Source organism: Nelumbo nucifera, chromosome 7, assembly GCF_055504915.1.
Source record: "Nelumbo nucifera cultivar China Antique chromosome 7, China Antique-T2T, whole genome shotgun sequence".
In the NCBI taxonomy this organism is placed as follows: Eukaryota; Viridiplantae; Streptophyta; class Magnoliopsida; order Proteales; family Nelumbonaceae; genus Nelumbo; species Nelumbo nucifera.
This window is the reverse complement of record NC_142655.1, coordinates 56,741,973-56,764,913: the sequence shown is the minus strand read 5'-3', so window position 1 is coordinate 56,764,913 and position 22,941 is coordinate 56,741,973. Positions and strand designations below refer to the sequence as shown.

General features: G+C 39.8%; 1 protein-coding gene across 1 annotated transcript; it reads right to left on the bottom strand.

Moving 5' to 3' along the window:
• Positions 1 to 271: 271 nt before the first annotated feature.
• RAN1 (copper-exporting ATPase / responsive-to-antagonist 1 / copper-transporting ATPase (RAN1)) lies at positions 272 to 20,391 on the bottom strand. The gene is made up of 9 exons (XM_010262333.3): positions 19,940 to 20,391; positions 16,267 to 16,881; positions 15,620 to 16,049; positions 15,168 to 15,493; positions 13,988 to 14,046; positions 13,563 to 13,905; positions 13,244 to 13,444; positions 1,063 to 1,320; positions 272 to 915 (listed from the first exon to the last, which is right to left on the bottom strand). The coding sequence occupies exons 1-9, from the start codon at positions 20,255 to 20,257 to the stop codon at positions 439 to 441; spliced, it is 3,027 nt and encodes a 1,008-aa protein (XP_010260635.1). The 5' UTR covers positions 20,258 to 20,391; the 3' UTR covers positions 272 to 438.
• Between the last annotated feature and the right edge of the window lie 2,550 nt (positions 20,392 to 22,941).

The window sequence follows — 22,941 nt, the reverse complement described above, 5'->3', positions numbered from 1 at the left end:
ATATTTGTCATATAAAATTATTTTAAAATATACATATATATATATATATATATAATAAATATATATTGGCGGATCGATCGGGTCATGGCGGATCAGATTAGTCGATATCTGAATTCGGCTTTTTCTGATCCAATCCGATTTGTTAGGATCAGGAGGGATATGCCTCTTAATGGATCAGTATCGGATTCGAATTGGATATGATCCAACGTATTTGCAGCCCTAATTTGTACCCTGTTCAGATTTGCAGTGCAATCAAACGGAGCCTAAAAAATGATAACAGATACAACATGTGTGATTTACATTGAATTGGTGGTGCAGATTCACCCTCATAGTGTTTGAGCACATTGAACATATGAGACAACAAAACAGGGATATGGAATAAATTTACATCCATTTCATCCCATTCCTACATTCTTCCTACCAAGTAGGCACTTGTTTTTACTCTACAGTAATACCCAGTATAGTGGTAAGCCTAGGTCTTTTGTATCTTCTCAAAAGCAAAGAAGAGCACACGACACTTACAGATGAGAGAGCCATACATGCACCAGCCACCCAAGGAGGTAATTTTAATCTCAAAATTGGGAAGAAAACGCCTGCTGCAACTGGAATGGCAATGATATTGTAAGCCATGGCAAACACATAATTCCATCTGATACGGGAAAATGTCTTCCGTGAGAGATCGATGGCTACAATGACATCTTCCAAGTTGTTCCTCATCAACACATAATCAGCAGCTTCTATGGCAACATCGGTTCCTGCCCCAATTGCTATTCCGACGTCAGCAGCTGCCAAGGCAGGGGAGTCATTGATGCCATCACCCACCATTGCAACCACACTTTTGTTTTTCTGAAATGAACGTATAACATCAACTTTCCCTGATGGCATTACCTCTGCTCTCACATCATCAATGCCAACCTGCCAAGCCATGCATAGGAGTTTAGTGTAAGCTAGTTTTGTAATTTCACCAGTACAAAACAGAAAGCACTCTTGTTCACAATTGACTGTGCCTCTGATATGTGTGTATGGCCAGTACGTACAACATGAAAAAGAGAAAATACTAACCTCATTAGCAACGGCCCTTGCTGTCCTCCAGTTATCCCCTGTTACCATGACTGGTTTGACACCCATGTTCGTCAGGCTCTCTACAACAATAGCTGCTTCTCTTTTAAGAGGATCTGCTAGTCCTATAGCTCCAATAACATTGTTGTCAAATGCCACAAGTATCGCTGTTTTTGCACTTTCTTCTAATCCCACCAAGAAATTTTCAGCTTCAGTTGGTATGGTGATCTCTTTTTCGTTCAACAATTTCCGGTTGCCAACCTGATAAGGATACAATACCTCCATTAAGAATTAAACATACAACACTTCAAGTTCGTTTATGCATTTATGGAATTATTTTATTTTAGGATTATCAAAGAATAAGAACTTAACAAGGGCCCTAGAGTTGCTTGAATCATTTTAACGTTTTGCTTTCATTGAATTTTACTCGTTATTTTGAATTTATCTACGAGCTCATTGGTTTACTGGAACCTTTTGAGTATGAGCTAATAAATAATGTGATAAAAATAACCTGATGACTAAAGACTTTTATCTCTTTGTGCTCTGGTGTCATGCTTAGAACCGCAACATAAGGTGGTGTGATGTCATCTAGCACTCTATAGATTGTGTATTTTGTGTATGTTGATTCTCATTAAAGGGAAAAGATTAAGATGTGCATGTGGATACACTTCAAATACTTGGATATGCAAGAAAAATCAAGAGGTCATGGAAATATTAAAAGAATAGGATTGAATATGCCACACAAACACACAACATACACAGGTACATAGATGAAGAACATTTTTTTCTTTTCTTTTTTTTTGTTTGTGTTAATGCAGATAAAGATAACATATATAAAGGCATCTAAATCAGTTGCTATGTTAAGAAGGTAATACTGGATGGTAGAAAAACCTTAGGTTGTGTTTGGTTTGAGAGAAAATAAGAAAGAAACAGAAAAAAAAAAGCTAAACTCTCTTATTTTCTGTCAAAACCAAAACTACTTTTCTACTGAGCCAGGAGGAACTATATGAACCAATTCTGCATATTTAAGCAATAATCCAACAGTCTAATTCTAAAAATTCTTTTCAATGACAAGAAGTGATCAAACACCTATATATCTTTACAAAGGTTATCCAGTAACCCATGTGAAAAGCCTAAGATCACACAAATTGACATGTTAGGAAGAATTATGAACAAATTTCAGAAAATAGAATTGTCTAGAATCACAATTTTTTTCTCTACTTCAACTTTTCCTCAATTTGGAAGTGTTTAAATTACCTATTTGACACATTGTCCCATCAACTTTAAAATAAGTTCACTTGTTTTAGATGCATTTGGATTTGGAGTGCTTTAGAGTATCTTTTATGACCAAAAACAATTAAATAGTGTGTTTTCTGCAGGCAAAGCATGATTTTCTATTTACTTTATCAATTGTCTCTGCGGTTGTAAGATTTCTTTGAGAGATTCTATATTTTTAATCTCAGCTAATAGGCTATAGCTGTTGGGTTAGTCTTTTCCAGTCTCTTCTAATGGGCAGCAGGAGTTTTCATATTTTTACCATGTTAACAAACTTCTTTTGATCCTGTTGATAATTGGGAAATAATTCTAGCCCTAATTTATATTTTAGCAAGAAAACTCAACTTTAGAAATCTTTTTATGAGTGTATCGTATGCCCAACTGAGGGTGAAACATTATCACATCTTTGTTAGCCTTAAAAAAGGTTAAACAAATAAGCAGGTTTAAGTGTTTGTGCTTCAGTGCTTTCTCAAGATTCCCAGTTAGTCAAACAAACCTCTTTTGATCCTGTTGATAATTGGGAAATAATTCTAGCCCTAATTTATATTTTAGCAAGAAAACTCAACTTTAGAAATCTTTTTATGAGTGTATCATATTTTTACCATGTTAACAAACCTCTTTTGATCCTGTTGATAATTGGGAAATAATTCTAGCCCTAATTTATATTTTAGCAAGAAAACTCAACTTTAGAAATCTTTTTATGAGTGTATCGTATGCCCAACTGAGGGTGAAACATTATCACATCTTTGTTATCCTTAAAAAGGGTTAAACAAATAAGCAGGTTTAAGTGTTTGTGCTTCAGTGCTTTCTCAAGATTCCCATTCATGGGGTGTGATCTAATCCAAAATTTGTTTATGAATGGTATAATCTGATCATCATCATCATCATCCAAGCTTTATCCCAGCCATATGGGGTTGGCTACATGATTCCTGTTTCACCATTCTGTTGTATTTAATGTCATATCCATTGTTAAATTATGATTGGTATAATGATGATCATTTTTCTATTTAGCAGTTAGGCTGCTTCTTTTTCCTTCTTCAAAGTTATCATTATGATTCGGCCTGCCCTTGAGTTCTGTTAGTCTGATAACAGTCAAGAAGAGAGAAGAAGAAAGAAGAAAGAAAGAGAGAGAGGAAGGAGAAGAAAAGAAAAGAGAAAGGGAGAGAAAGTTATGGTTCGAATGAGAGAAAAGATTACCTCTCCCATTCGGCCAGATGTGTTTCATATTACTAATATAATGGAAAAGACACATGTGCCCCTACTTAAGTGAGGGACACTAGTTCTAACATAATCTTACACGTCAACAACCTCAACATAAGCATAAAGACAGAAATACCCCTACATACTCGACACTAACACTCCCCCTCAAACTGGTGAGTATATATCATATAGTCCCAACTTGTTACAATCAGACCTGTTCATGGGCCGGGCCGGGCCGGGCTCGGGCCGGGCTTTGACTCTTTATTAACAAAAAACTGTTAGGCCCGAGCCCGAGCCCGGCCCGACCAACGGGCCTACAACTTGGGCCCGAGCCCGGCCCTGATGAAAAGCCCGAAGCCCGAGCCCGAGCCCGAGCCCGAAGCCCGACCTAATAAAAGAAATTCAAAATTTTCTGACATTTTCTATTTTAATTTAAATGTTTTTTTCCCCTATTTACATGAACAATGGGTCTACAAGTGAATCAATGACCTCAAATCAAAAAATTTATTCAAATAGACATCACATAGGGTTTTTACTTAGGTTTAACTATAGGTCGGGCCGGATTTACTTAAGTTTAACTATAAGTCGGGCCGGGCCGGGCTCGGGCCGGGCTATTTTAGCAAAGCCCGAGCCCGGCTCGAATTTTATGCGGGCCGGGCTTTTTGGCCCGAGGTTAAGCCCGCGGGCCAAAAATCCTGTTCAAGCCCATCTGGGAGTCGGGCCGGCCCGTCGGGCCACCCGGCCCATGAACAGGTCTAGTTACAATATGTAGTCCACTCTTCCCTGACTTAACCCTTTAGTAAATAAGTCTGCCCACTGGTTCCCTATGTTAACATATGCAGTGTCTATCACTCCACTCAGCATCTTCTCTTTCACAAAGTGAGAGCCAACCTTTTTTTTTTTTGATCAATAACACTTTCATAAATTCATCAGTAGAAAAATTACAAGTAGAAGACAAACACACTTATCTTCCAAGAGTCACAAAGAACTTCAAGAAAGGAAAAAAGAAAATACAAAGATACAAAGACACTAACGTTACAGTTTAGCCCAAAACAAAGAATCCCTTTCTGCCCCTTGTTTTGCTAAACCGTCAGCTAGGGAATTAGTTGATCTTTTAATCCAACATGCCTTAACTTCCATCTCCCGCACCAGCCATTTGAATTTCCTCTTCTCATTATTATACTTCCATAAATCATTTTGATCTTTAGTCAGCCACCCTATCACCACCTCTGAATCCCCTTCAATTATAAGTTTCTTGATGTTCAATTCCTTAGCTTTCCGGACTCCTTCCATAACTGCACATATCTCAGCTCTAAGGGAGTCACCCACTCCAATTGGGCCTGAGAACATAGCAGAGATGACCCCATTTTCATCCCTAAAAACACCCTCGATCCCCGATTGTACCGGGTTTCCCCTACTACATCCATCAAAGTTTAATTTCAAGAATCCACTAGGTGGGTGGGGGGGGGTCCAAGCCACACTCATTACTGACTTGGTCTGCGTGCAATTTGCAATTTCACCCCACTTCCTCAACATGTCATCCACAGTGTAATCTGTGAATATTTCCAAAGATTTCAGCCATTGTACCGCCCTAAAATGTATGATAGCCCTCAGATCTGCTATTCCCCTCTGAGTTTCTGAGAATATCTTGGAGTTTCTTTCTTCCCACAGTGTCCAACATACTGCAGCCCTTAGTCCTCTCCACATTGTCTGATGTGGGCGCCGGCAGTAGCAGCAATAATTTAGTGTTCTCAGCAGCAGCAATTTAGTGTTCTCATCCTATCTTATCTATTCAATATTCTTACCTTATCTGCTTTCAGTAGCAGAGATTAATAGGAGTCTTATCTATTCAGTTATCTTATCTTATCAGTTCAGTAGGATAGATTAAGGGAGTCTTATCTTATCTAATTATAGTTCTTATCTTATCTTATCAGTTCAATAGGATAGATTAAGGAAGTCTTATCTTGTCTTATCAGTTCAATCTTATCTTATCTTGTAATCTCCTATTTAAGGAGCTGATATTATTCACTAAACACATCGAAAATTTCAGTCAAGAAAAGAGTGAGGAGAGTTGGTGATCTCTTGAACAAATCACCATTAAAGCGCCAAAATAGGTTCCTCAAGAAAAGGGAGGAACAAGGGAAAACATGAGGTTTTCCCCATGGACCGACCCGTGACGAGATCCTATTCTCGGGCCCATAACAACTTGGTATCAGAGCAAGGCGTCATGGGTGACCTTGAGCGATTAACGTCTAGGGTTCATGATCTGGAGCACAGACTCGTGGAAAACAGCAAGGAGGTGTGCAAGATCAAGGACGACGTCCGAGAATTAAGGCGCTTGATGGAGTTGTACTTTTCCAGCAAGGAAAGGAACCCAGAAGGGGCTGCAACCACAACCGGACGCCGACCAGACATGGCAGAATCGTCCAGTGAGCAGTAGGTCGTTGCCCTAGAGTAGGTTAGCAACACCCAGAATGTTCCGATTAAGCAGGAATCCGGTGTCATCGAGGATTCCATCGACGAGAGTTCAAAGAAAAATAAGAGCAACTACTCCAAGGTCGTCATCGCTGGTGAAGGAGCTTGTATGCCTCATGTTGCAGCTGCAAATGTTGCAAAAGAGTGTTAGCTGCAGTCAGATCAGATCCTAGGGCTGCACATATCTAGGTGAATCTTGCTAATGCATACTATGTGGCTGGTGATCATAGAGGTGATGGAAAGTGCCTGGAGAAGGCAGCAAAACTGGAGCCTAATTGCATGTCAACTCGATATGCTGTTGCGCTTCATCATATCAAGGATGCAGAAAGGTCTCAGGATCTCACTAAACAACTTTCATGGGCTGCGAATGAAATGGCTTCAATACTCAGAGAAGGGGACTCTACAACAATTGAGCTTCGGATAGCATGGGCAGGACTTGCCATGGTTCACAAGGCTCAGCGAGCTCTGTACGCACTAAAGCAAGCAATAGAAGAGGATCCAGATGATGATGTTCAGTGGCACCAGCTTGGCCTTCACAATCTTTGTACTCTACAGTTCAAGACATCTCAGAAGTACCTTAAGGCTGCAGTTGCCCGCGGCAAAGAATGCAGCTATGCATGGTCAAATCTTGGTATCTCACTGCAACTGTCTGAGGATGAACCCTCTTCATTGGAACCCGATCCAGGAGGGCAAAATCATTCCACCTATCCGGGATTCCTTTGACTGTGTTTCAAGACACCCATCCTGAATTCGAGCTTGAGGACAAGCTCGTAGTCCAGGAGGGGAGTAATGATGTGGGCGCCGGCAGCAGCAGCAGTAATTTAGTGTTCTTAGCAGCAGCAATTTAGTGTTCTCATCCTATCTTATCTATTCAGTATTCTTACCTTATCTGCTTTCAGTAGCAAAGATTAGTAGGAGTCTTATCTATTCAGTTATCTTATCTTATCAGTTCAGTAGGATAGATTATGCGAGTCTTATCTTATCTAATTACAGTTCTTATCTTATCTTATCAGTTCAGTAGGATAGATTAAGGAAGTCTTATCTTGTCTTATCAGTTCAGTCTTATCTTATCAGTTTAATAGGATAGAGTAGTAGATTAGCAAGGAGTCTTCCTAAAAGTAGGATTCTACCTCTTGTAATCTCCTATTTAAGGAGCTGATATTATTCAATAAACACATCGAAAATTTCAGTCAAGAAAAGAGTGAGGAGAGTTGGTGATCTCTTGAACAAATCACCATTAAAGCGCCAAAATAGGTTTCTCAAGAAAAGGGAGGAACAAGGGAAAATAGGAGGTTTTCCCCGTGGACCGACCCGTGACAAGATCCTATTCTCGGGCCCATAACAACTTGGTATCAGAGCAAGGCGTCATGGGTGACCTTGAGCGATTAACGTCTAGGGTTCATGATCTGGAGCACAGACTCGTGGAAAACAGCAAGGAGGTGCGCGAGATCAAGAACGATGTCCGCGAATTAAGGCGCTTGATGGAGTTGTACTTTTCCAGCAAGGAAAGGAACCCAGAAGGGGCTGCAACCACAACCGGACGCCGACCAGACATGGCAGAATCGTCCAGTGAGCAGTAGGTCGTTGCCCTAGAGTAGGTTAGCAACACCCAGAATGTTCCGATTAAGCAGGAATCCGGTGTCATCGAGGATTCCATCGACGAGAGTTCAAAGAAAAATAAGAGCAACTACTCCAAGGTCGTCATCGCTGGTGAAGGAGCTTGTATGCCTCATGTTGCAGCTGCAAATGTTGCAAAAGAGTGTTAGCTGCAGTCAGATCAGATCCTAGGGCTGCACATATCTAGGTGAATCTTGCTAATGCATACTATGTGGCTGGTGATCATAGAGGTGATGGAAAGTGCCTGGAGAAGGCAGCAAAACTGGAGCCTAATTGCATGTCAACTCGATATGCTGTTGCGCTTCATCATATCAAGGATGCAGAAAGGTCTCAGGATCTCACTAAACAACTTTCATGGGCTGCGAATGAAATGGCTTCAATACTCAGAGAAGGGGACTCTACAACAATTGAGCTTCGGATAGCATGGGCAGGACTTGCCATGGTTCACAAGGCTCAGCGAGCTCTGTACGCACTAAAGCAAGCAATAGAAGAGGATCCAGATGATGATGTTCAGTGAGATACCAAGATTTGACCATGTCAAATCTTGGTATCTCACTGCAGCTGTCTGAGGATGAACCCTCTTCATTGGAACCCGATCCAGAAGGGCAAAATCATTCCACCTATCTGGAATTCCTTTGACTGTGTTTCAAGACACCCATCCTGAATTCAAGCTTGAGGACAAGCTCGTAGTCCAGGAGGGGAGTAATGATGTGGGCACCGGCAGCAACAGCAGTAATTTAGTGTTCTCAGCAACAACAATTTAGTGTTCTCAGCAGCAACAATTTAGTGTTCTCATCCTATCTTATCTATTCAGTATTCTTACCTTATCTGCTTTCAGTAGCAGAGATTAGTAGGAGTCTTATCTATTCGGTTATCTTATCTTATCAATTCAGTAAGATAGATTAAGGGAGTCTTATCTTATCTAATTATAGTTCTTATCTTATCTTATCAGTTCAGTAGGATAGATTAAGGAAGTCTTATCTTGTCTTATCAGTTCAATCTTATCTTATCAGTTTAATAGGATAGAGTAGTAGATTAGCAAGGAGTCTTCCTAAAAGTAGGATTCTACCTCTTGTAATCTCCTATTTAAGGAGCTGATATTATTCAATAAACACATCGGAAATTTCAGTCATGAAAAGAGTGAGGAGAGTTGGTGATCTCTTGAACAAATCACCATTAAAGCGCCAAAATAGGTTCCTCAAGAAAAGGGAGGAACAAGGGAAAACAGGAGGTTTTCCTCGTTGACCGACCCGTGACGAGATCCTATTCTCGTGCCCATAACATTGTCCTTCCCCTTTTTAACCACCACCTGAAAAAGGAAGGGGAGAAAAGGCCATGCATGTCTGATGGGGGATTCCAGCTGCATCCAAATAAGGAGAAAGCCCAATCCCACAATGACCTCGCGAAGTGGCAAGACACCATTAGGTGAAAACCAGTTTCCCCATCTGCTTTACACAGAACACACCAATGAGGTGACAAGCAAGTATTGGGTCTCTTCTTTTGGAGTAGATCACCAGTGTTGATTCTTTCCAGATAGGCTTCCCAACAATAACTACCAACCCTAGGAGGTATAGCTCTGCACCAAACCTCACCAACAGGGAAAGAGGACAAGGTAGGACTGGTGGACTGACTTAAGACTTTGAAGAACGAAGCACAAGAGAAAATGCCATTGGGGGTAGGTGTCCAAATTCTAGAATCCGCCCTAGTGGGGTCTAAGACAACGTTATCAAGAAGGGCAAGAAGGCTCGAAATACAGTTGAAGTCTGAGTCCCTCAAATCCCTTCTTAGACCCAAGTTCCACCCAATCCCAAAAGTGGAAGAGGACGGGGTGGTGAAAGACGAGATTGACTCATTTTTCAGATCAGAAACAGCATACAAAGACGGAAACTGATCCTTTAGAGGGGCGCTCCCCACCAGGTTTGTTCCCAAAATTTTGTGGAGTTATCGGAATTCAAGTCATACCTGATATTAGGAAAGAAAACCGGTAGCAGGTCATGAATGGCTTTCCAAGGAGAATTGCTTGTGATCCTAGCTCTGATTCCAGCGTCCCATCCATTGTGCTCCAGCCCATGTATACTTGCCACTATTCTAGCCCATAGCTTCTCCTCCATAGGAAACCTCCACAACCACTTCCCCAGTAGAGTCATATTCCTTCTCCTAATACTCCCAAGCCCCAAACCACCACACGACTTACTCCTACACACTATTTCCCAACTAACTCTATGATCCCTCTTCTCCTCTCCCGGCTCCCATAGGAAATCTCTCATTATCTTCTCTAATCTGTTAGCAATCTTCATTGGGATTTTAAACACCGACATGAAAAAGATGGGTAAGTTAGCAAGCATGGCCTTAATTAGTGTAATTCTCCCACCAAGAGAGAGGTAGTTCTTTTTCCAAGATACCAATCTTTTTTCAAACCTTTCCATCACCGGGTTCCAGAAACTCTCTCTTGGGATTATCACCTAATGGTAATCCTAAGTAGTTCAAAGGCCACCCCGAAACTTCACACCCCAGCACTTCAGCACTCTCCCTAATCTCTCCCTCCTCCAAATTCACCCCCACTACATAGCTTTTCCCAAGGTTGACCTTCAAATTGGACATTTGCTCAAATAGTTGTATCACCGACTTTAAGTTCCTGATAAACCTCACATTACCACCTTCACAAAACAGAATCATGTCATCAGCAAACTGTAAGTGAGTGAGGGGGGTTTCCACCCTCCAGCCTCTAATGAGCCCCCTAGAATCTGCTCTGTGAATCAGTTTCCCCAAAACCTCCACAATTAAAATGAACAAGAAAGGAAAAAGGGGGTCTCCTTGTCTTATACCCCTACTGGTTGGAAAGAAATCTACCATTGTCCCATTTACTAGCACTGAATAATGACAAATTCGGACACAGCCCATGATCCATTTACACCATCTAGCCCCAAACCCGAATTTAGTTAAAACTTTACTCAAGAACTCCCAGTCCACCAAGTCATAAGCCTTTTCCAAGTCCAGCTTACAGACCACTCCCTTCTTCTTATCCCTCTTAAAGTTCTCCACACTCTCATTAGCAATTAAAATCTGGTCTGTAATTTGTCTTCCACTCACAAAAGCTCCTTGATATTGTGCAATGATATCTGGCAGTACCTTCTTCAGCCTCAAAGACAACACTTTTGCAATGATCCTATACAAGCTATTAACCAAGCTTATTGGCCTAAAATCCTTCGGGTGGGATGCATCTTTCTTTTTTGGAATTAAGGCTATAAATGTAGAGTTCACACCCGGATTGACAATTCCTCTCCTGAAAAACTCCTCAAACACCCGCAAGAGATCATCTTTCAAGATATCCCAACAATCCTGATAAAAAACCATTGTAAACCCATCCGGCCCTGGAGCTTTTGTTCTATCCATAGAAAACACAGCCTCCTTGATCTCTTCTAGATTAAAGCTTCTTTCCATCCCTCTCCTGTTCTCCACCCCTACATCTGGCCAATCCAAACATTCTACCCACACCCTTCTACTCACAGGTCTTCTTAGAATAGATTTGAAGTGCTCCACACAGGCCCTGGCAATCTCCTCTTGTTGTACTAACTCAACTCCATCTACTACCAATTTGAAGATAAAGTTCTTCCTTCTCCTGCCATTTGCTAGAGAGTGGAAATACCTAGTGTTTCTATCTCCCTCTTGCAACCATTTACACCGAGATTTTTGCCTCCAGCTAATTTCCTCCTTGTGCAGGTAGTCCTCTAACTGTTTTCTCAATTCTCTCCTGAGGTCATTGTCTTCCTCTCCAAATTCTCCCCTTTCCTCTTTACAGTCAAGGCTTTCAATCTTCTTCATCAAGTCTCCCTTTCTTTCTTCTGTCCTCCCGAACTCCATCAAATTCCACTCCTTGATTCTTGCTTTCAAGAATTGTAGTTTCTTATGGAATCTCATCCCCTCCCACTCCACCAGCAGGTTACACTCATGCCACCACTCCCTCACTTTGTTAGGAAACCCTGGATGAAGTAACCACATATTTTCAAATCTAAAGGGGGTAGGACCTCCACACCTTCTTTCCTCCTTACATAACACTATGGGCCAGTGATCCGAGGTCACCCTTGGGAGAGCTCTAGAAGCCAAGGTTCCCCAATGTTCTTCCCAATCCAAAGAGAACAGGAATCTATCCAGCTTAGAGCAAATGGGTCTAGATTGGAGATTTGACCATGTAAATGCCTTATGTGCTAGGGGAATCTCTTTAAGCTCAAAAGCATCCACAAAACTGTTAAACTTCCTCATGCTTTTTGTCACCCTCTGGTTAACCTTATTGGACTCTTTCGAGAATCTAATCACATTGAAATCCCCACCCATGCACCAAGGCCCATCCCACAACCCTCTAACATCAGCCAGTTCCTCCCACAACTCCTTTCTCTCTCTGTAGTCATTCGGTCCGTAAACATTTGTGAGCACCCACATATAATTATCCTCTTGCTGCTTAAACTTCATGGAAACCGAGTACTTTCCGATCAACTCCTCCAGACCTTCAACCACATCCCTCTTCCACATTGTTACAATCCCCCCAGAAGCACCCCACGATGGAGCCGCCACCCAGCTAATCCCCCTGGCTTTCCATACACTCCTTGCCCACTTGTCATTAAACTCCATTCTCTTAGACTCTTGCAACAGCACAATGGAGGAATAAGAAACAATCTGTAATTGCTAGATCCTCTACTGAAGCAGAATATAGGGCAATGGCACATGGTGTATTAGAATTACTATGGCTGCGATCACTTTTAGAAGAATTGGGGTTTAACTATGAGAAGCCAATGATGCTCTACTGTGACAACTAGGTAGCTATCAATATTGCACATAATCTTGTTCAACATGACAGAACTAAGCACATTGAGGTTGATAGACATTTTATACAGGAAAGATTTTCCTCAAGAGAAGTTTGCTTGCCATTTATCACCTCAGAAGAACAGTTGGCTGATGTTTTGACCAAGGGAGTTCCAAGAGGGAAGCTGACGCACTATATAAGCACACTGGGCATGATTGACATCTATGCTCAGCTTTAGGGGGAGTGTAGAGATACTGGGCCGAATGGGCCCTAGTATCTTTTCTTGTAGTGTGTTATTTTTTTATTTGTTTGTTAATGGGCCTATCTTTATGGGCCTGTTATTTCTTTTTGTAAGTCTTCTTTATGTTACTGCCTAGCTGGCCACCCACTTAAGGGCATACTTGTAATTAGCCTAAAGAATGAAGTTTAACAAAAGGATTAGAAAAGGGAGAGAAGAGATAATTCGAACTCTTCTTCTTCTTCCTCTTCTTTTCTCCATTTTCTTTCTTTGTGCTACTGTTCTCTACTTTTCTTCTTCTTTTCTCTCTAATTTTAACCAAGTTTATATCAATTTTAGAGGACTGATTCACATCTGTGTTGTGTAAACAAGCAAGTAAGAATCTCAAAATTTGGTTGTCCCATATGTTGAAGCATTAGCACACAAAATGTTAGGTAAAAATGTTCCTTGCTCTAACTCTGTTATGTGAAAATGTTTCAAAACTCCACAGAAAATGCTCCTTGCTCTTGTATATTAATATGATTATTCCTCTCTTGTGAGTTATGAATTGAGATGCAAAATTCTTTAGGTTAAAAGCTTACCAAAACAGTTTTTCCATTTATAGAACATTGCACACCTCTCCCGGGCAAAGCAGAAAAATCCATGACATCAAGAAGCCATCCAGAGAATGTAGACTCTGTTTTGTGGTTCTGAGCATCCTTGACAGCAGATGGATCATTGAAGAAATGGAAATGTTGGGCATAGTCCACCAATGCTCTGGCCAATGGGTGTTCACTGCTGGCCTATACATGAATAATATGGCATAATTGAATATTTACAGTATAATTTATCATGACCATTTGTAGAAACACTTGAAATCAAAATAACAATCTCAAAACTAGTCATAAAAACTGAACTCACCTCTGCAGAAGCAACCAAGGTGAGGAAGTCTCCACGCTCCATTCCATTGAAAGTTTTCACTGCGGTAACTGTAGGTTTTCCCTGAGTAAGAGTACCTGTTTTGTCAAACAGCAAGTATTTAACCTTCTGGGCCCTTTCCAATGCATCCCCTCCTTTTATAAGGACACCATTGTTGGCCCCAACCCCTGTAGCGACCATAATAGCAGTTGGTGTTGCCAAGCCAAGAGCACAAGGGCAAGCAATCACCACAACTGATATAGAGAACATAAGAGCAAAAACAAAAGAGTTGCTGTTTTCAGGTCGCCATTCTTCTGGGTATGCTCCAAGTTCTCCACTGACATACCTGTTCATGAACATGAAAGGTATAATTAACATTCAAACCATGCATCTTTAAACTACCTCAAAACAGGTGACAATATGCTTACCAACCCAGAAATGTTATCAATGCCATGCAAACAACTGTTGGCACAAAAATGCTTGCAACCTGAAAAATGATAAACAATTATTACAGGGAGGGATTTATGGTTATCATCTAATCAGAATAGAAACAGTTAAAACGAACTAGATCATTGTGATCATTGATTCGTCCAATCAGAACAGAATTCATGTAAAGCTAGCCCCAAATAGTTGGATGAGTTGAGTTGAGAATTGATATAATTCTGCTCCTCCACTTATCAAGTAAGCAGAAAATTTTCAAGGCCATAGGCTTCTCAATCAAATCGGATTACCATATCTTACAGTCAAGAATTAATTTCTACTGTTCTTAAATCCCTATGTGCAGTTGGACAATTTCCATCCAGCTCTCATTATCAAATACTTCTCTTAGATATATTTGTCTTACTTGAGCTTATTCTACCAGATAACTTGCAGCTGTCAATGCTAATGTTAAAAAACCAGCTAACTTACTCATACAAAATGCAGAAAGAAAACATAAGCCCCAGCAGAAGTCAGTCAAATAAACTATGATGAGTATCCATAACTGCCTTCTTTTCCTTTTATTCCTTTCTCTTTATTTTCTTTGGTGTGTTTGTGGGAGGCTGTTTGGTTGGGGCGTGGGGAGGGGAGTCTAGTCAAGTATTGGAAAGAGTACTTTAAAATTAAGAGCAGTTGAGTTGATCCAAGTAAAATCCTGTAGGTCAAGCTTTAATTTCAGTTTTGGGGCTTCTATGTAAATTGAATGTGGAATTTGGGGATGACACTTTTATCATCAAATTGTATTAACTGTCTAATTTTAATTAAGTTAATGAGTTTACTTTCTGCTGATAAAAAAAAAAAAAAAAAAAAAGCTTTTAACTTCAGCTCATCATATTGGTTCCATATTAGAGCTATTAGAGCAAACTTTTCTGGATATGTTGTGCAAGAAAACCTCTCTTTCAGCCAGGTGGAGGGATGATTTCACCATTACATAATATTCATCAGATATGAGAACCTATAGATCAGCTGATCAGGCATGTGCTAAGCATCCTAGTCTACAGCACTGAATAATATGATCCTTTGCTACCATTAAGTTATGCTTGTAATAATATAATCCTTTGCCACAGAATTCATACTTTCATAGAATACTTGGGCTTTGATAAGACTTTGCTGAAAAGTACAGATACTTACAAAATCAGCAAACTTCTGAATAGGAGCTTTAGACATTTGTGCTGTCTCAACGAGAGAAATTATCTGGCTCAAAACAGTATTAGACCCCACTTTTGTGGCTTGTATGTGAAGAACACCATGAAAATTCATGGTACCTCCTATAACCAGAGAATTAACCTCCTTCGAAATTGGTTCAGATTCACCAGTTACCATACTTTCGTCAACATAACTTGAACCCCATGTAACAACACCATCAGCAGGAATCTTTGAACCAGGAAGAACTTTTAATGTATCACCTGGATGAATTAGTAAAGAATCTATCACCCTTTCCTCAACAAACTTTCCTCCTGGAACAAAATGATGAATAAACCTAACCATTAGTGGAATTCATTGTGAAAATGATCAAATGGAAAACATTGGCAGTCCACAATCCAAACAAACTAAGCATCATTTCATATATAGTGGAAAGTTACCTGCATCTTTGACAAGCAACAGAGCTTTTGCAGGTGCAAGCTCTACTAGCTTCTTGATTGCATCTGATGTCTTCCCTTTCGCAAGAATTTCCAAGTACTTTCCCAATAGCACAAATGTAATTAGCATGGCACTTGTCTCAAAATATATAGGAGACCAGAACCCAGTAAAGGCACCATATAGAAGTGCATAGACAGAATAAAAGTAGGAAGCTGAAGTTCCTAATGCAACCAAAACATCCATGTTTGTTGACCTATTCCGCAGTGCTCTACCAGCTGCTACATAGAATCGCTTACCAATAACAAATTGAATAATACTCACCAATGCCCATTTCAACCAATCACTCATAAGGAAGGGTCCACATCGCATAAGCAATAAAGAGTACATGAAGGGTATGTGTGGACAAACTACCCCTATAAGGAAAAGAGGGAACTGCAGCCAAGATAATGAATATTACAACCTACCTTAAAACAAATAATAAAAGGGAAAGATGAAAAAAGAGCGATATAATATGAAATTCAAAAGTATATGCCAGCAATGTAAAGTGAAAAGCCCAAAAGGGACATGCAATGTGCAAAATTGTCACTCATGAGAAGCAAAACTGCATGCAAGGTAGATATATTTCCATACAATGCAAGATTATACTCACACTGAGAATCAGACTAGAGGTGAAAAGCCATAACATGTTTGAGGATTCGTCTATACCATTCGAAGATCTTGCTGTGTATGGATTCTGGACATTTATTTTAAATTTACCATTGCTTCCTTTCTCAATCGCATCAACTATGGATCTTGAACTTATGACTTCAGGATCAAAGAGAACTTCTATTTGTGGAAGAGTCTTGTCAAATTCAAATTGCCTAACCCCTTTCAAGTTCCTGAGTATATCATTTAAAATATTTGCATCCATCTCATTGGACAACCCAATCACCCCTAATAAGATCTTATCCTGTGCATTGCTCTGCACAAGTGCACCTTCAAAACCGGCATCTTCAATTGCATTAACTATTTCATCCTTGCTTATGACATTAGGATCATACTCAACTTCACCTAATGAAGTAGCCAAGGCAACAACTGCTCGTTTGACACCAGGAAGGTTTCTCAAAATACCTTCAACAGAATTTACACATGCTGCACATGTCATACCTCCGATCCTGAACTGTCCCACCAGAGTTTTCTGTGATTTTATTTGGGATATATTGGAATCCAGCAGGATCTCAGCCTCAAAACCAGCATCTTCAATGGCATTCTTGATGTCTTCATCCTGCAATGGACATATAAAGTTGCAATATGTTATGGTGGAACTGAACGAAACTCTAAACCATGCATAAGTTTGAAAGACTTAGATCATTATGGAAAAAAGTAGTTAAAGCTTCCAATCAAAAAACAAAAAGAAAAATAAAAAATAAAAAGCAGCTAAAGATAGTCCACATAAGGCCCCAGCCCAAAATGAAATGGGGTAAAAAGTGGGGGCACAATACGACTTCACTGGTTCTCCCAAGGTTATCAGTCCATTAGAACTTGTTTAACCACCTCCCCTAGAGAAATACCTTAAAACCCAAAAGAAAATGAAACATAAATGTAAAGATTTTCAATAAGGACCAGTAACCAAAGATCAACAGCTGCCAGCTAATGATAATAGACAAAGAATCTCAACCTAAATATGCATACTTCTTCCAAAAAAGTCTGTCATTGTCCAACACACTTTATATCTCTTGGAAGCAAAAGAGACAGGATTTGAGTAATCCAAGGGAGAAAATGCCACTTTATTTGAAGCATGTTGAATAACTAACAGTTGGCACCTCAAATTTTAAGAAAAGCTCGGCCGTTTGGATAAAATAGCCTGGGCTGTTTTGAAGCTTCATGTGCATGACACGTTAACATGTATGTGGGGCAAAAGAATAAGTGTAATTAATGTTCTTCTAATTAGAAAGACAAATAAGGGGCTGAGTGGGTAACGTGTCATGTGCAGGAAGCCCACTAACAGCCTAGGCCGTTTTTTTTTCCAAACAGCCAAGCCTTTTCCCTCAAGTTTCTAGCAATTAATGAATTATAAATTGTAAACTAATTGGCAGAGATGTAAAAAATGCAGTAAAAGTTGTACCAACGATAGGTAGAATAGAGTGTTGGCATATCTGACTTGTGCCATACAGGATTTTTATTTCTTTTTTCATATATTGTTTACTCTTACAATAATATTGCTGAAATTATCTACACCATGAAACAAGAGTTGAAAATAATACCTAATGGCAGACATTCTCCTCAAACCAAATGGAGCCTAGAGGCCAACATATAGCCTTACCATCATGACCAGAATGCAATTGCTTATACATATTTCTGAACCTGACCAACTAATTCGGTTTAATGAGAGTTTCAATTGCATTTGCTTCTAACTCTTATTTTTTATTGGAAACTGTGACTTTCATTCAAAGGTTAAAATTAAAATGTACAACTGTCACACACCCAGAATAAGGTGTTGACCCCTCAATTAAGATCACTATCATAAAGCAGCCCAATACAGTCCTTACCTTGTAATCCCTTGTTTGGCTAGAGTATCAGCCAGTACATTTGATGATCTTCTAACCCACGTGAAAATTGCCCCAATCTCCCTTGTTAGACACATGATTTCCCTCACAATCTGTCTATGGGTCCAGATTCCTAGGCTCTTTGCCTGCATCCAACCTGTTACCAAATTAAAACCGCTTTCCACCTCAATCTGTTGGAGGCCTAGCTATTTGGCCAATCTCAAGCCTTGGAGGTGGGTCATTACTTCATCTCTTAGTGAATCTCTCACTCCTATTGGTCCTGAATATAAGGCCAGAACTCTTCATTCTCCATCTCTTATTCCCCCTGAAATGAATGGACCCAGGTTCCCTAAAGAGCTTTGTCAAAGTTTAGCTTCACTCTTTGTTGTGCTGAAGGGGCCCTACTTTCCTGAATTACAGGTTTTGAAGTCGAAGAAGTGGAAGAGAAAGCCACTGCACTCCAACCCTGATTTCCAGAAGATCAAGTTATCTTCTCATGTTACAGACTTTGAAGGGGCCCAACTTGCCTCAAATTTATCATCTCATGTTACCTTGATTTTCAGCAGATAAAGGATGGAAATGCCAGAAGTCTAGGTGATTTTCAGTCATTTAATTCCAAACAGTATAGCTTGTATGGTTTGTTTTTTCCCATATTGCCAAAATCACAGCATTATGCTTGGTACGAATAATTAAGTTGCTCAAGTTTGATATTCAACCATTTCTTGTTATCAAGCTTGAACACATTAGAACCTCTAAATAAAGGACAGGTTAAAGCTAGTCCCAAGACAGAAAGCTTATGCAACACCGATTTGAAGAAAAAAATATTGCACTCATTTCTCTACTTTGCCTATTTTGTAGCTTTTTAATTTCTAGTGTCAAGACGTTCATCCTGCAAGCATGAGGGAGTTCCAATACGAAAAAGCAGGAGAAGAAAATTTAGAGAACACAAACAAATAACAATCAGAAAGACAGACATAGAGGGTTCACCACTAGATTAAACAAAATTCTAGAAGCCAAAATGAACCCAAATTCTTAATTCCATTTCAAAGTTATAATTGCCCAAAATTCAACCCGTGTGCTTCATTCCTGTTGTAGGCTTTGTTTGTTAAGAAAGCTATGCTCCACCGCTACTTCTACTCGTTTGATTATATCTCTTTCTTTCCAACCTAAAGACCATGACCTTCAGATAAGTCTACCAGAAAATGCAGCAGTCACCGGGAGTTACAGTGGAATTCTTGGCATAGCACTTAACACTAATTGGAGATGACTACTGCCAGAGCACCATTGATCCTTTTATTGTGATGAAAAGACAATAATCTGAAGAACATTTCAATAATTAGAACAACCTATAACACCATTCCCCAGCAAACTTGAGTGAGAAGAAAAGGAAGAACGTAAAGAAAACAACTCGTAATTTACCAGCAATTCAGGTTCCAAGCACAATTAGAAGAAGAAAAGTCATCCATACATAGTCAATCACCAACAACTCTGGTTCGATAGAAAAAAAATAGTAATAATAGAACCGAAACTAATCGTAGAGCAAAACTAGCCATCAGGTCGCCAACATTAATTATAATTGTTTGTTTTCCATTCACGGTACAATAATTTCTGAAAAAAAAAAAAAAAGAAATCTCAAAACATATTGATATGTCATATGATCGCAAGTTAAATAATAACGCAGAAAAGTTGTCAAAATTTAGCACTAACCCATGATCCCAACTCCTATCAACGAAAACTCGAACAAATCCAACTATCAGCTAAAAGAATTTAGTGCTAAGAGAGCTACCAAAAACCAACCTTGACAAAATTCGGATCAAAGACCACATCCGCCTTGTTCTGAAGTAACGCCACCGACGCCCGAACAACACCATGGATTCCGGTGAGAGCCGACTCGACAGAATTCGAACATGCAGCGCAAGTCATACCGGTTACTCTGACCTGAATTCTCTTCATCCCCTCCTCTATAGATTCCATCTTCTCCCTCTCTTCTTCCTCATAAGAATCCAACAACCGGACATCTTCTAGGTCTGGGAAATCGTTGGCAGCAGCTACGGTCTCCGGTCTCCGGTCACCGGAGACCGCTGTGAGCTGAAGGTCTCTGAGACTCGGCGCCATTGAGAGGAACCGAGAATGAGAGACCCAACAACAGAATGCCAAAAACGTAACAAATAATAACGAGAGAGAGAGAGAGAGAGAGAGAGAGAGAGAGGACACTAGGACAGTTTTCCGAGGGAGATGGCGAAGACGGCAATTTGTTTTTTTTAACAAGGAAAGCTGTAGGTGGAGGTGGAGCTGCTAGGAATGGCCGAATTACCGATATAACCTTCATAAATTTTTTTTAGTTCGTTGTTATCCTTGTACTGCGTTTCGTTTGTAGTACACAGCAGACACGTTTTTCTCACGACGAGGAGAACAAAACTGTTTCAGCTCGCTGCTACCGGACCGGGTCCAAGTTAATTGGAACCCCCCCCCCACCCCCAGCAAGTGTGGGTCCCACAAGCAAAGATCCTCAGCCATCCAATGGACACCGCCGGTTCTATGTGATGTAGAGCTACTGAACGTCGGATTGGAATCTAGTGAGTCCAAATCGAAGGTTAGTAAGCAGCATGGCATTTGGTATTTTCCTTGAAATCACTGCTCACCTTTTGACTATTTTAAAATTTGATTTTTTTTTTTAATTTGAAAATTTAAATAGAAAAGGTCGTGGACCTGGACCACCACGTATTTGATATTTCCCTCTATTAAAATACTTATCTCTGACTGATTGACCAATTGAAAGTTAAAAAGGTAAAGCCCACAGATTCAACGGCGGCGATCAAAACCACCGTTTTGAGCTTGGGTCCGCGGACCCTGGAGGTGGAGGGACACGCATAAAACGATCAAGAGATGAAACTTGCCACGTGTCTTCTTGAAACCTTTTATTTAATTGGGTTGATGTGGGACCGACCAATCAATCAAGCCCGATAAAAAATGTGAGTGAGACCATCGCGAAGTTGGGCATCGACCACGTAGCAATTCACGATGGGCCACACGTCACAGTTCCACGGTGGATTTTGACACGATAGGTATGCTTTGGTGGTTCGATTGGAATCTACTTTAATTTTTATTTATTTAACATAACGCTCATCTGACACTAATCCAGCCGTTAAATGAACGGTTCTGATCATGAGTAGTTCTCCGTTTTCCTCGTGAAATACAAACTCAGATTTGTCCGGTAGTGTTGTGTTTTATTATGGGTCCCACCGTATTTGCCAATTGATAGCAATCCTCATTCCTCAATCTCATCTGACGGCTCCTCAGCCATCTCAGGATAAAGCTTGCGTGGAATTCGTATGAGTCCCGTACAGAGCGCGCCAAACACACGCCTCACGATATATCCCAACCGTGCATTGAGAACATCTCCGGCCAATGCACGGTTGGTATGTGTTGGGACCCGATCTGAACTCGCTTGCCTGCCTGTTTTTCCGTCTCTTTTGATAAATAATGAAAATTTTGAGGAGTTGGTTGGGGTTGGGGAGACGTGTAGCATGTTGACGTTGTTGGCACGCACGCAGAATTCAATACCGATCCCAACTTCTCGCAGACACGGCCAGGGTCAAAGCTTGGCGTAAAGGCAAACGTATATGGCAGGTTGCGCTAGAATTCAAACCTTTTACAAACAAAGTTTCTTTTTAGTTGGTTTGATAGATAATAAGAGAAAGTTGAAAGAAAGTTGTTAAAAATATTCACCATATCTGTTTACAATTTTCTCTTATGCTGCGTTTGGAATTGGCTATGTAAAAGTTTACATCAATTCGATTTTGTTAGTATTTGGAATAAGTATAAATAAGTATCAATTCAAAATGTAACGGTCATCTATTATATGATTCAGTATAATACATCATCAGTGTATTTTTACATTTTACATTGATGACGTTTTATACCTGATCTAAATGAAGCCTTAGGCTTCATTTGAAAGGAGTTGTACTCTATATATTTGTATTTGTATTCCTTTCAAATTAAGCCTTAATTTTCTTATTTTCTCTTCTAATTTTCTGTCAAACCAAAGCATAGAAAAAAGAGTCCAAATATGGTTCTCGTAAAATGCACCTTACACTGACCTCACAGCATGTTACAGATGCACATAGGGAATATCTCTCGTACTTGTTTGTTATTATTCATGGGAGATGTTCCCAATCAATGTGAGGAGCATATCCCAATTCTAGAAAAAAGTTAGAAGAGATCCCTACAATGCATGATGTACCGACTGGTGCCAAAATGATACCCGTGTTACATTTAGTTTCTTAATTGAATTGGTTTTGGGCCTTGTGGCCTTGTGGGTAAGCTTAAATATATCTCCACATTGTTTTTCTTATTGTGAGTTTCAAAAATAAATCAAATCCATCTTATTAAAATAAAAAAGGGGTTTTTATTGTTTAGCCCACCTTAGAAATCCTACCTCCATTGTATAGTTTGGGTAGGTGCCAGCTTGGAATTGATGTCAATTCATGGGTGGATATGGGTGTTATAGGTGGAGTTGTTTATAAATTTGAATTGTTGTAGATCTGCAGTTCAAATAAGAATTATGAGGTGGAGTGCAGTCTAAAAATCCCAATAAAAAATAAAGAAAGAAAGAAAATTTGGTTCTCTAAACAAAAACATATAAAAATATTTTCTTGTTTATACATGTGTTTTTTATTTCCAAAAATGGAACTAAAATGTATTCTTGAGTTTTTATAGTTTAAATAATATGTTTTTATTTGGTTATTTAATGCCATGTAGATTCAATAAATCATATATTATATGCACTACAAAATATG

Coding starts and splice junctions, on each gene's coding strand:
- RAN1 (XM_010262333.3), bottom strand. CDS start 20,257: ATGGCGCCGAGTCTCAGAGACCTTCAGCTCACAGCGGTCTCCGGTGAC. Junction 14,047..15,167: donor TTCAGAAGTTTGCTGATTTT/GTAAGTATCTGT, acceptor ATCATTTTTCAG/GTTGCAAGCATTTTTGTGCC. Junction 13,906..13,987: donor TTGATAACATTTCTGGGTTG/GTAAGCATATTG, acceptor GTTCATGAACAG/GTATGTCAGTGGAGAACTTG.